This window comes from Sycon ciliatum, chromosome 12, assembly GCF_964019385.1.
Source record: "Sycon ciliatum chromosome 12, ocSycCili1.1, whole genome shotgun sequence".
Taxonomy (NCBI): domain Eukaryota; kingdom Metazoa; phylum Porifera; class Calcarea; order Leucosolenida; family Sycettidae; genus Sycon; species Sycon ciliatum.
In genome coordinates, this window is record NC_088654.1 from 23397306 (window position 1) to 23409964 (window position 12659).

Here is a 12659-nt window from a genome sequence, read left to right on the forward strand (position 1 = left end):
TAAGTCGCTAGGACGTTACCAGCTGGTTACGTAAGTCGTTGACGTGAGACGTCACGCCACCCAAACACAAAGAAAGGTTGTTTTTGTTTTTGGATTTGATTTGCATTCAAAAAATGTAGCTTGTGTTTCATGCATGATGATGACTTGTTAGAATTTCCTTTCAAAGAATTTTGTCCTGACACGTCTTTTCTCACTCCACTACTCTCCTGCTTGCCCGTCCTTTTATGCTAGTCTAATTTTCTTGCTGTTGGCGTCGGGAAGGTTGTTTGTGCACTTGTGCTTGATGCTTGCAGCCAACGCTTAGTTTTCATCCCGGTGTTTCATTCTGGGCAATCACAATCATATTTTTGGAGAAATTTTGAAATGGAAGAAGCTTCTGTCCCTAGCCCTTCAGCTGAAGATCGTAAAGAACCTTTGACGTTCGCCCAATGGCACGCTGAGCAGGAAAGGCAGTTGTCCTCGCAGCGATGCTTCTACTTCTACACGATGTACTGCTATTACTATGCTGTGTATGCCAACTACCCTTGGCCAACGAGTAGACAGTATGTGGCACCAGCAGCAGCAACTGCTGCTGCTGGCGCTAGTACAAACAGTAGCTCACTCAGCGCCGAGCAGGAGTTGGCCAATCACATCGCACAGCACATATCTGCGGCGAATCGAGCAGCTCCCGTGGCCGATGGTGCTGGCGCTGCGGAAGCCCCGCGGATAGAAGTTCGTGTCCAGTCGCAAGGTGTGTACCTTTCATGTCAGAATTGATTGTTTGACGATTTTGAGAAGAAAAAAGCACTGCAGTCTATAAACTAAAGTCTCATTCACCCAGCTGTAGAACTTCTCAACCTCCCAAATCGTCTCTTTACTGCGAATAAGTAACTTTACAGTCCAAAAATAGAATTCCAAAAATGGAATGCAGTCACAAATTTTGCAGTGAGGGTACCTTTAAAGCTTTATGGAGACGGCAAAGTTCTAAATGTGCAAATGGCTGCATTGGGGATAACAGGCAATTCGAAAACAGCCTAATCACTTTGAGAGAGACTTGAAGGGACTGGATGTGCTCACCTGTATTGGGAATTGTTCTTATCCACGCCTGACAGCTATCATCATTATGCTTATCAACATGATAGTGCGGTGAGAGATCAGTAGAGAATGGTTTCACACAGCTATCACATGACCATACAGGACAGCCATGTTGGTTCCGATTCCACTCAACCCATTGCATCTATAGGTCACATGATGTTGGCCATGTTGGTTCCGAGACTTCCGACTCCACTCAACCCATTGCATCTATGGGTCATGTGATGTTGGCCATGTTGCTTCCATTGTCCACATGCCACAATCACTTTCTACACGAATGTAGTGGCACGCCAGAGGTGCAGGCCTAAAATCCGTATCTTGTAGCCAAGTTGCTGTGCATCCTAGGTCAAATGGCTGGAGTACCGTGATGCAAGGTCCGTGTGCGTAAACCTGCATGCCAGTTACTGTGCGCGTGGGTGTGTGTGTGTGTGTCGTCATCTCCGTTTCTGCTCCTGACAATGACTCTGGCTCCTTTCGGAGTGGTGTGGCCCTTGTGGCAACCAAGCTACAGTAGTAGTAGTAGTAGTGAGTGTGTGTGTGTGTGTGTGTGTGTGTGTGTGTGTGTGTGTGTGTGTGCGTGTGTGTGTCAGTTATCTGGTGCCGCTAGTCTTGATCTGTCTCATTCAGATCTTGTCCGCAACCGTTGCTATAAGAGAAAATCTGTGGGTGCACATCCAGTGCATTTGCAGATTTGCCCGCTTCTCTTGCGACGTGCGTATAGTGTACATGGTGTGTGTGTGTGTGTGTGTGCGTGCGTGCGTGTGTGTGTGTGTGTGTGTGCATGCGTGTGTGTGTGTGTGTGTGTGTGTGTGTGTGTGTGTGTGTGTGTGTGTGTGTGTGTGTGTGTGTGTGTGTGTGTGTGTGTGTGTGTAAGCCACTTCAATCAGCTGTGTGGTGGATACCAGGCTAAAATTAGTGGCGGTCAATTCATCAGCCTTGCAAGCTGTTGAATGGTGTAATCCCAGCACAAGTTGCTATGTCTAACATAGCTGTTCGCTATCATCGCTTCCGCGATGGGCAGGTCTGAGGTGTGTGTGTGTGTGTGTGTGTGTGTGTGTGTGTGTGTGCGTGTGTGTCTGTCTGTGTGTGTGTGTGTGTCTGTGTGTGTGTGTCTGTGTTTGTGTGTACCTCTGTGTGTGTGTGTCACGTGCGTGTGTGTGTGTATGTGTATGTGCAGCCGGTGTTTACGTGACGGCAGCATCGCCCAAGTCACGTTTGTTTGCTGAGCTGCTAGACTTCTTACTCATCTACCTGCTCAAGGACGTCGTGTACAGTCTACTTGGGTGAGTGGTAAAGTTACAACTCATTATTGATTTGAAATTGACTCTGCTCCATACTCGAAACACGGACTTTCTTATTATGCGAACAAGTCCTCACAACACGATTTGTATGTGGAAATGTTCACATGGCCACGCAGAGTTGCTCTGTGCACCGTGAACACTCACAGGTTTTCACGGACGCCTCGTGCATGCTGAGCTGGCCGGTACAATATAGAGTGAACTTTGAATTACACCTTGCTAGCGTTGGATTATCAGCAGGAAGTCCACACATTTCCTTTCTAAGCGGATTCAGTCCTGGAAGAAACTTCTAATTCAGCGGTATTTTCGAAATAAGCCATGTTCGAATTATCAGGATTCCACATGCATACGTGTGTGTATAATGTGTGTGTGTGTGTCTGCGCGCGCATGCGTGCGTGTGTGTGTACATGTGCGTACAGTATGGACGGGCCGGAGTTGGTGCTGGAACAGCTGGATGAGAGCCTGCGCACAAGCGACTCCGCTGCCAATGTGGTGATAGTGAGGAACTTTGACCAAGTCATCAAATACACTGCTTTCTACCGGCTCATGGTGATGGTGTATGAGGTAACGTTACACTCACGCCTTGTGAACTGGCCTTGCACACTCACTGCCTGTATGTTGATACAGTCGAACTAGGCTGAGCCACCATATACCTGTATGATTGTGCATACAGTTGAACTAGAACATTCACTGTGTGTATGTGCGTACAGTCAAGCCACCCCTAACACTCACTAGGGACCTTTCGCATTTGCTACGAAACGAATGCGAAACGAAAGTTTGATTCGGCTCGTAATCGTTTCGTTGAAAACAGATTTCAGGTTTCGCGAGTCGTCATGCAAATGTGCATGGCAACTACGAATACGGCCGCGGGCGCCGGGAGCTTGGCGTACGGGTTTTTACACGCACACGTGAATGGATCATGGAATCAAGGGAAAAATGTGTACCTTGCAAAACATGTGTACCTATCCAAATAAATGTGTACCTGACGGATTCGGAGCGTGCCACGAATGAAGAGGCTTCCATTCGTGAAAACAAGTTCTCCGCAGGGACTCTGACGAATCCTCGAACCCAGGTGACGAATCAGCATTCGTTTCGTATCCGTACGCGGGGTGCGAAAGGTCCCTACTGTCTGTATGTGGGTACAGTCAAGCCACCCCTAACACTCACTGTCTGTATGTGGGTACAGTCAAGCCACCCCTAACACTCACTGTCTGTATGTGGGTACAGTCAAGCCACCCCTAACACTCACTACAGTCGACTCCTGATATAACGAACACCATAGTGCAGGAGAATTAGTTCTTTATAACCGAAGTTTGTTATACAGGTAGACTCCCTCTAATTCGAATACGGTATAATTCGAACATTCCGCGTAATTCGAACTTTTTCGTCGTGCCGATCTTCTGCAAATCACTTCAAGTCAAAATCGAATGCATAATTCGAAGTACGAAAAGTGCGCCGGTTGGATAATTCGAACCCAGTCTTCGTACAGAAGAGCTGTTTACAGTACATTGGCTATGTCCTTTGAACGCTTATTTCGAAGTGAGATTGAGTTGCTACCCTTGTAATTCGAAGTTCATTCTTTTCTCCTTCTCTAGCCAAGAGTAGCTCAAAAATCGATCGATGGTCCGCTGCAGGATCGACTATAGCGTTCAAGAAACCCACCTTCTCTCGAAATTTGATTCAAGCCCGTGCGAGGCAGATTGCAAAGGTTTGATCGAAGACGACTTCTTCCTGGTGGCTGACTCTTTTCGCGGATCTCGATGGCCTTTCTTGCCGCGCCAGCTCGTGCGCGGAGATGTTGGCGCACAACAACCCTATTGTTGTAAATATTGTCTATGCCTATGCTCCACTTCCGTTCTTCAGAACGACGTTCTGGTGTCCGACGGCCTTTCATGACGCGGATTAGGCAGCGCAGTTCTTTTCCGTTGAAATATGTTTCAGGAAAGCTGCAGTGACTGACAACTTCTTCACTACATTGTAGAAGATGAAGATGATGTCAAATGATTTTGTGTCGATCCAGTGTTTTGATGATCCGTTAACGTTGTACATGACCGGTACGACCACCTATGTTTCGTTGATGCAAATAAAAATGTGCAAAAAATATTCAGCATGCGATTTCAAGCATTTTGACATACATATCAGTGCATGGGGTTGCATTTGGATAATTAGAAGTTTGGGCCTGGCAATTTGAGGTTCGAATTAAAGGGAGTCTACCTGTGACAGAAATGCACTCACACCATACAAGCAGCAAGTCATGACTGGCAAGTGGCCCATGACTGTATGAGTGCACTTGGTTTACATGCAGACCTACAAGATTTGGTTCGTTATGAACGAAAGCCGTTCGCTACAAAGGGTCAATTTTGTGTGGGTTCAAATAGGGACATGGACAAGGGTCCGCTATATCACGGAATTCGCTACAGTCAACTTCGCTAATAACAAATGTGGATATAACGACAATTCGCGAATAACGACAGAATTTCCATGCCCAGAGCAAAGTCCCATCCAACTGTAATACATATAATGAGACTTCGGGTATAAGGACACTTGCGAATAAGGACACTTTTCTGATGCCCCGTCGAGTGTCGTTATACGCACAGTTGACTGTACAGGTATATGCGAGTTCGTTATAAGTGGAGTTGACTGTATATGCGAGTACATATATGCCTGCTCAACGCAACGAGGCGGAGACAATCACTACCTGTACGGTGATACGGTGGACCTGGCCTTATCTGCCTGACCTGCGTGGTCCATGCACTCCAATCTGGCTTGGGCCTTGTCAGTTGTGAGTGTTGTTTTTCAAAGAGATCGCGATCCCAGTTTTGGCAAATCTAGCGAGATGTTAGCAGCAAAGAGAGCATGTGTGAGTGTTTGGACTCAGTCACTGGTTAAATGAATAATGTAAAACCTGTGAATGCGACCACTCTGATAAGACGGCCACCTGTCCAACAGGACCGCTACCACTAGGACCAAGGGATGTTATTTCCAGTCAAACGACCCTGGATAAGGAGACCACCTGTGCACAGGGACCACGCTTGTAAGGTCCCTTGAGCAGTCGGCTTATACAGGTTTCACTGTCATGTAAACGGCTACAGTGGAGTTTGTGCGACTCCTGATAAGAGCAATACGGTGCCGAAGATGTCGACTGCTGAACACAATAAAGTTGAATAAACCCATTGAGCAATGCTGTAATTTGTGCCGTAAACACGCCACACAGCCACCTGGGCATGGTCGTGTGGGGGTGCTGAACAGTGCATTGCTGATGCCTGCGTACTCACATGCGTGATTCATGAATTCCATATTTTGCAATGCACAATGGGCTTGGTGTTGAGCAGCATGGACACAGTATGTATACTGTGAGTTGTGTGCACTGTGCAGTCAAATTTATGGTTCCTTTGTACACCAACAAATTTAATAGAGTTCTTCTACTGTGCGAATGCTCTAGAACTTTCAGACTGCACCGCATCACGGCCGTGTGTATATCAGGCTGTGTACGAAAAAGGAGTACAATTGTGCGTGTTGGGTGTTGTGTGTGTGTGTGTGTGTGTGTCTACGTCTGTGTGTCTCCGTGTGTGTGTCTGTGTATATTTCTCTGTTTGTCTATGTATGTATGTATGTATGTATGTATGTATGTGTGTGATCACACAGCAATGTCGCAACCAAGTTCTTTTTTCTGCCGTTACTCAGAGTTGCGTGTGGAACACTCATCAGACAGCAACGACACGAAACTCTGAGTAACGGCAGAAAAAAGAACTTGGTTGCGGCATTGCTGTGTGATCGTTGTATTACCGGCTCTGTCCACGGGACATAGAGCACTACACGCAGCCTACGGGACATAGAGCACTACACGCAGCCTACAGGACATAGAGCACTACACGCAGCCTGAGGACTTTACACAACTGTCTATGTATGTACTGTAAAGTCTTGTATAAAAGCCGCGGCTTCTACGACTTTCTTGGTGAAATTTTGCAGGCTTCTATATGAGACAGGCTTCTATACAAGACAGGTATTTCTATGTATGTTAACACTAAAACCAGGCTTATGTGTGATTTGATGGGCCCAAAATTGCGGCTTCTATTCAAGTGCGGCTTTTATACATGAATTTACGGTATATGTATCTGCGTGTGTGTATGCATGTGTGTATGTGTCTCACCTGTTCGTTCAGACTCTGTTCCTAGCGTATGGACTGCAAGGTTTCGGCGGTGCCACGATTGGCAAGAGGCTAGTGGGTCTGTCTGTCATCTACTGCAAGGATTCACGCATGATCAACCGTGAACGAAGAGAGTTCTTTGTCGTGCCGGGTGGAAACCTAGGCTTCATAAGGTTAGGGGCCGTCCGGCATTGTCGATAATTTTCACGAAACAAAAAAAATTTAGTGAGCGAGGTGACACTCGCGCTCTCTGAAGCGACATTATCGACATCGTCGTCAGAACTATCGATCTCGACAGGCTCGGCGACAAACTCTTCAACCATTCCGTTCAGAGCTTGGTCAAGCGCCTTGTCGACAGTGAAGAATTGGCGCTCGGAACTCATCTTGACGCAATCCAAGATGCGAAAAATCAAATCCAAATTTCCATAACAAAGCAGTCAACATGAGCTAAGTTGTTGTTGTTTGTTCGATTTCCATCAAACAAAGACCAGTGGAAACGATTTTTTATGTAGACTAAGAATTTTTCTCTGTGTGTGTGTCTCTCTCTGTCTCTCTCTCTCTCTCTCTCTCTCTCTCTCTCTCTCTCTCTCTCTCTCTCTCTCTCTCTCTCTCTCTCTCTCTCTCTCTCTCTCTCTCTCTCTCTCTCTCTCTGTCTCTGTCTCTGTCTCTGTCTCTGTCTCTCTCTTTCTCTTTCTCTTTCTCTCTGTGCTATGTTTCTCAGGTCGTTCTTTCGCTCCCTGATCAAGGTGACGGTGCTGTTTGTCGCGTACCCTGTCATGATTGGCATTCTGTTTGTGGCCAACGGGCAAACTGTGTATGACCAGTACTCAGGTTCTCTGGTGGTTGAGACCCGGCGCGTGGCTGTACCCACAGTCGACGACGTGGACGATGCGGGCAGAGTGCTTGTCGTGGGGCAGCAGCAGCAACAGCATAATCATCAACACCAACAGCAGCAACAACAACAGCAACAGCATATTCATCATCACCATCATCATCAGCCGCAGCAGCAACAGCAATTAGTACAACAACCTGTGGCGGCTCCTGGTGGTCCGTACACCCCGGTGCAGCCGCAACCAGCTGCTGCTGCTACTGCTGCTGCCCCTACTGCGCATATCCAAGCACCCGCGGACGGTGTTATCCATCCATCTCTTGATCCCCACGACCAGCAGCAGCAGCAGCATAAACAGCAGCAGCAAGGTGATGGTGGTGATGAAGCCTCTGTTGGCGCTGACCGCAGGGGAAGCGGTGAGGGTACACGCCACCGTCGTCAAGTAGCTAATACAGCTTCAGACACGTGATAGGTATGTATGTGTACTGATGAGTGTTATGTACAGACTAGAGTGGTGCAGCTCACATCAGCTTGTCATGTGACAACAATTTGTGCAGAGAGTGATCATGGCATGTGGACCGTGGAACTAACATGGCCGACATCATGTTATCCATAGATTGACCCGAGTTGGAACCAACATGGCCGACATCATGTGACCCATAGATTGACCCGAGTTGGAATCAACATGGCCGACATCATGTGACCCATAGATACAGGGGTTGAGTGGAATTGGAACCAACATGGCTGTCCCATAATTTATGGTTATGTGACAGAAGGAAAACCACACTCTGTGGATGAGTGTGTGAATATCGGACAATGCTGTCATTAAAGCCTAGTTCACATTCGACGGAACGCTGACGGTACGGGACGTAAGGGCTTGTCGGGAAGGCTGGGGTGAGCTGTAAAATGTTGTACGATTCGTACGACACGACGTGCTGCAGTCGTTGCGTCGTTCAACAGCGAACGGCGTCAGTCATAAGGCACGGTCCGTGACTGTGTGACTTTTGGACCTAATTTCTTGTTTTCTGGGACTTCTTTTCAATTATTCCTCTTTAAATGAAGCGGAATCATGTTCACAATACCAGTTTTCTTGAACACCAAAAAGTAGCTTCGAAAGGTGTGCCATTCAAATAATAGCTCCAGGAAATGATAAAACAGTTCGTCGGTCACGCTAATGAACTATCCCTAAATGCCGTAAGTGACATCAGACCTTATCTTGCTAAAATTCAACCCAAGTTGTGTTAGCAATTCTGCGAGTTATCATGGGAAGTGCAGTGTTGGAAATGCTAAAAATTTCCAAGTACGAATTGGGAGTAGTCGGCGCACGACGCCGTCTGCTGTTCACACTCAAAATGCAGCTGTTTCGTACGCTTGCGTCCTCGTCTACACCCGTCTACGGTATGAAAAGTTGGATCGATCCAACTCTTCCCGTCGCTTCCCGATCCGTACGACAGTACGGTTGCGTTCCCGTTCCTGGTGTTCGCATTGGACGCCGTCAGACTGTCCTGTCGCTTCGCGCCCCGTCGAATGTGAACTAGGCTTTTACTCGCGCATACAGTTAAAGATTCCGCCAGGACTGCTGGCAGTCCGGTATGCTATCTGAGTTACTGAACAGCAGGACATTTTCCGGACGGGAATATTTTCGGACAAAGCCGAATTTCAACCTTTCGTACGGATTATTTTCGTACAGTGCCGCATGCTAAATGCACGTGTTCGCATGCAATACGCGCATGCCGGGGCACATTTCATACGTGTTATTGCTATTCATAATTTCACATGAGCAAATTTTAGTACCGTATTAATTTTAGCACAAAAGAGGCTGTGTACGAAATCGTACGAAAATAAATTCATCCGAAAATTTCCTGTTAAACAGTATGAAAAGTTATGATCCAAACACTTTGCATACGTAGTGCATGTAGCAGTTTGCCTGGATCAAGTCGGTCCTGGAAGGGCTAAGCGTTCTCCAAAGGTTGTTCGCCTGTGTTGAATGCTGGGACTTGCTTGACCTGCTCTTGAAAGTCTTTGTGGAAGCGCCTATTTTTTATTGTTGGAATCTGTCTCCATTCTCACCCTCTGTGCGCACGCGCGCGCGTGTGTGTGTGTGTGTACATGTGTGTGTGTGTGTGAGTGTGTACGTGTGTGTGTGTGTGAGTGTGTACGTGCATGCATATGTGTGCATGCATGTGTGCGTGTGCGTGCATGCCTGCATATGTGTGCGTGCATGCATGTGTGTGTGTATACGTGTGTGCATGCATGTGTGGTGTGTGGACATTTGGCTGCCGTTTCCTCTGCTGTTCAGAAATCACTAGCCAGCACAGGGAAGAATCCAGCATCCCATTACCAGAATAGTGCATCGTTTGTCATCGTCAGAAATAAATCAGGCGGTATGACAACTCCCAATTCAGCCACAGGTTCCGTATACATTTCGGTATCTGCTCTTCCGTCTCGATCGCCCTCTTAGCGTTTTTTCATCTCCTACCTGTCCCACTAACCAACAGACATGTATCTTTTAAACTGGCATGTCTTTCCTGATGCTTTCCTACCAGTCCGTGCGCTTATCACAGCAAATGTGCCAAGTTTCCCACGGCACGCACTCATGCCGCTACTTCACATCGCTCCGGCCAGCCAGTCAATACCCTCTATGCAACCATGCAGTCGAAGTGCTGAGCGCTTCTCCTGTTGTTGTTTTTTTTAACCACAGTCGGCGCTCGTCTGGCCCTGCGCCACCCGCGCCGATATATTCCTCCTTTAATACATAGTCCGTTTTTATCCGAACCCATTCGTTCACTCCTAGGTGCAACGCACAGAGCATGATTTTGAAGAAGCCATACTAGTAACTTTGCATGAACAAAATACTACTCTTAATACCAGCATAACCTAAAAGTCTGCTTGCGTCGCCGTCGAATAATCTTTCACGTATGCAATATATCACGGCCATCATGCCCCTAATTTCGATGCGAATAGTATCGACACCTTCCTGGCCACACTATCACACGCTCACAGTAGCTAGCTGCCCCTGAGCTGCCCGTCTTCGCGCCCTGCAAGATATCGCCGGTCTTGGCTTTTCTACCTCTGTGTTTTGCTGTCGTCGCTTTGCGAACGCCGATGTATTTTATTTTCTGCCGTTGAGCTACAGTTGCTTTTACAGTGTGCGTGCGCGCGCGCGTGTGTGTGCGCGTGTGTGCGTGTATGTGTGTGTGTGTGCCGAGTGGCCCATTGGCCTGCTTGCCTGCTGAATTTCGACGCGTTTACTTCTTGGGATGGTCATCGTCGTTGTCGTTGTTGTTGTTGTTGCTACTGCACTCTCGCTTTTTACCTTTTTTTAGAATTTGTGTGCGTTTGCTGCTGGTCAGCATAGTTCACGTAGTGTCTATATCGTATTGTTTATCCCTGGATTCGAGAATGTTGGAATGGATGATGTGTGTGTGTGTGTGTGTGTATGGGGGGGGGGCATGTGTGTGTTGTGTGTGTGTGTGCGTGCACGCGTGTCTGTGTGTCTGTGTACACATGTATGTGTATGGGGGGGGCGCATGTGTGTGTGTGTGTGTGTGTGTTGTGTCTTGGCCGTCCTATTCCGATGTACTCCGTGTGGTGTAGACCAGGTGTGCATTGGGGGGTCGATTCACATGGCTTCGCCAGTTGTGTGGATTAGACAGTTATCTGGCGCTTGTCTTGATCTGTTTCAATCAGAATCAGATCCGCTATCGTTGCTATAAAGAGAAAATCTGTGGGTGCACAACCAGTGCATTTGCAGATTTGCGTGCTTCTCTTGCGACGGGCGTATACATGGTACATGGTGTGTTGTGTGTGTGCGTGCGCGCGCGCGTGTCTGTGTGCGCATGTATGTGTGTGGGTGTCTACGTATCCGAAGGCTACTTCCGTGCCAGCGCATCCAGAGTCTGGCATATCGTTGCTATCAACTTGTCATGGCTGTGGTTGTTTGTATGTCCACTGGCTGCGGTTGTTCGTAACGTTATGTCCACTGGCTCGATCTGGGTTTTGCAATTCCAGTACAGTACCTATACAGGTAGTTGTCAATCGGCTGTTTTTCTAGGTGACTGTCTTGGCCACTCTGCAGTCATGTGTATTCTGATGAGCTCTCAGCTCTGTGTCCCCGGCCGGCGCTGCAGTGTAAACCAGGTGTGTACTCCTACATGTAGACTCTATTATAACCTAACACTGGTTATAACCTAACACTGGTTATAACCTAACACTGGTTATAACCTAACACTGGTTATAACCTAACACTGGTTATAGCCTAACACTGGTTATAACCTAACACTGGTTATAACCTAACACTGGTTATAACCTAACACTGGTTATAACCTAACACTGGTTATAGCCTAACACTGGTTATAACCTAACACTGGTTATAGCCTAACACTGGTTATAACCTAACACTGGTTATAACCTAACACTGGTTATAACCTAACACTGGTTATAACCTAACACTGGTTATAACCTAACACTGGTTATAGCCTAACACTGGTTATAACCTAACACTGGTTATAACCTAACACTGGTTATAACCTAACACTGGTTATAACCTAACACTGGTTATAACCTAACACTGGTTATAACCTAACACTGGTTATAACCTAACACTGGTTATAACCTAACACTGGTTATAACCTAACACTGGTTATAACCTAACACTGGTTATAGCCTAACACTGGTTATAACCTAACACTGGTTATAGCCTAACACTGGTTATAACCTAACACTGGTTATAACCTAACACTGGTTATAACCTAACACTGGTTATAACCTAACACTGGTTATAGCCTAACACTGGTTATAACCTAACACTGGTTATAACCTAACACTGGTTATAACCTAACACTGGTTATAGCCTAACACTGGTTATAACCTAACACTGGTTATAGCCTAACACTGGTTATAGCCTAACACTGGTTATAGCCTAACACTGGTTATAACCTAACACTGGTTATAACCTAACACTGGTTATAACCTAACACTGGTTATAGCCTAACACTGGTTATAACCTAACACTGGTTATAGCCTAACACTGGTTATAACCTAACACTGGTTCAAAACCAGTATTGGATAAACCTTGTTATAGTTCACGCATATTGTTAGATTGACAGCATGAAACAAGGTGGAGGACACTGTGTTCGGAAACAGTGACCTTACTACAACCTTCGGACCGGGGCTCTGCCAACCACGGAAGGTTGTAGTAAGGTCATGTGTGTGTGTGTGTGTGTGTGTGTGTGTGTGTGTGTGTGTGTGTATGCGTGGGTGTGGGCGTGGGTGTGGTGTATCCACAAGGAGGAGGAGTGGGTCATCACTAGCT

At 46.9% G+C, this 12659-nt stretch overlaps 1 protein-coding gene across 1 annotated transcript; it reads left to right on the forward strand.

Annotated features, from left to right (window-relative positions):
* Positions 1-32: 32 nt before the first annotated feature.
* On the forward strand, positions 33-10740 carry LOC135828157 (uncharacterized). Its single transcript, XM_065340600.1, has 6 exons — positions 33-730; positions 2249-2354; positions 2789-2933; positions 6532-6689; positions 7238-7817; positions 9645-10740. Exons 1-5 carry the CDS (start codon positions 364-366, stop codon positions 7812-7814), a joined length of 1353 nt encoding a protein of 450 aa, XP_065196672.1. The 5' UTR covers positions 33-363; the 3' UTR covers positions 7815-7817; positions 9645-10740.
* The last annotated feature ends 1919 nt before the right edge of the window (positions 10741-12659 follow it).

What these genes read in the sequence shown, in the direction of transcription:
- LOC135828157 (XM_065340600.1), top strand. Translation starts at nt 364, where the DNA reads ATGGAAGAAGCTTCTGTCCCTAGCCCTTCAGCTGAAGATCGTAAAGAA. An exon ending in TCATGGTGATGGTGTATGAG is followed by an intron (nt 2,934 to 6,531) that starts GTAACGTTACAC and finishes CTGTTCGTTCAG; the next exon opens with ACTCTGTTCCTAGCGTATGG. An exon ending in GGAAACCTAGGCTTCATAAG is followed by an intron (nt 6,690 to 7,237) that starts GTTAGGGGCCGT and finishes TATGTTTCTCAG; the next exon opens with GTCGTTCTTTCGCTCCCTGA.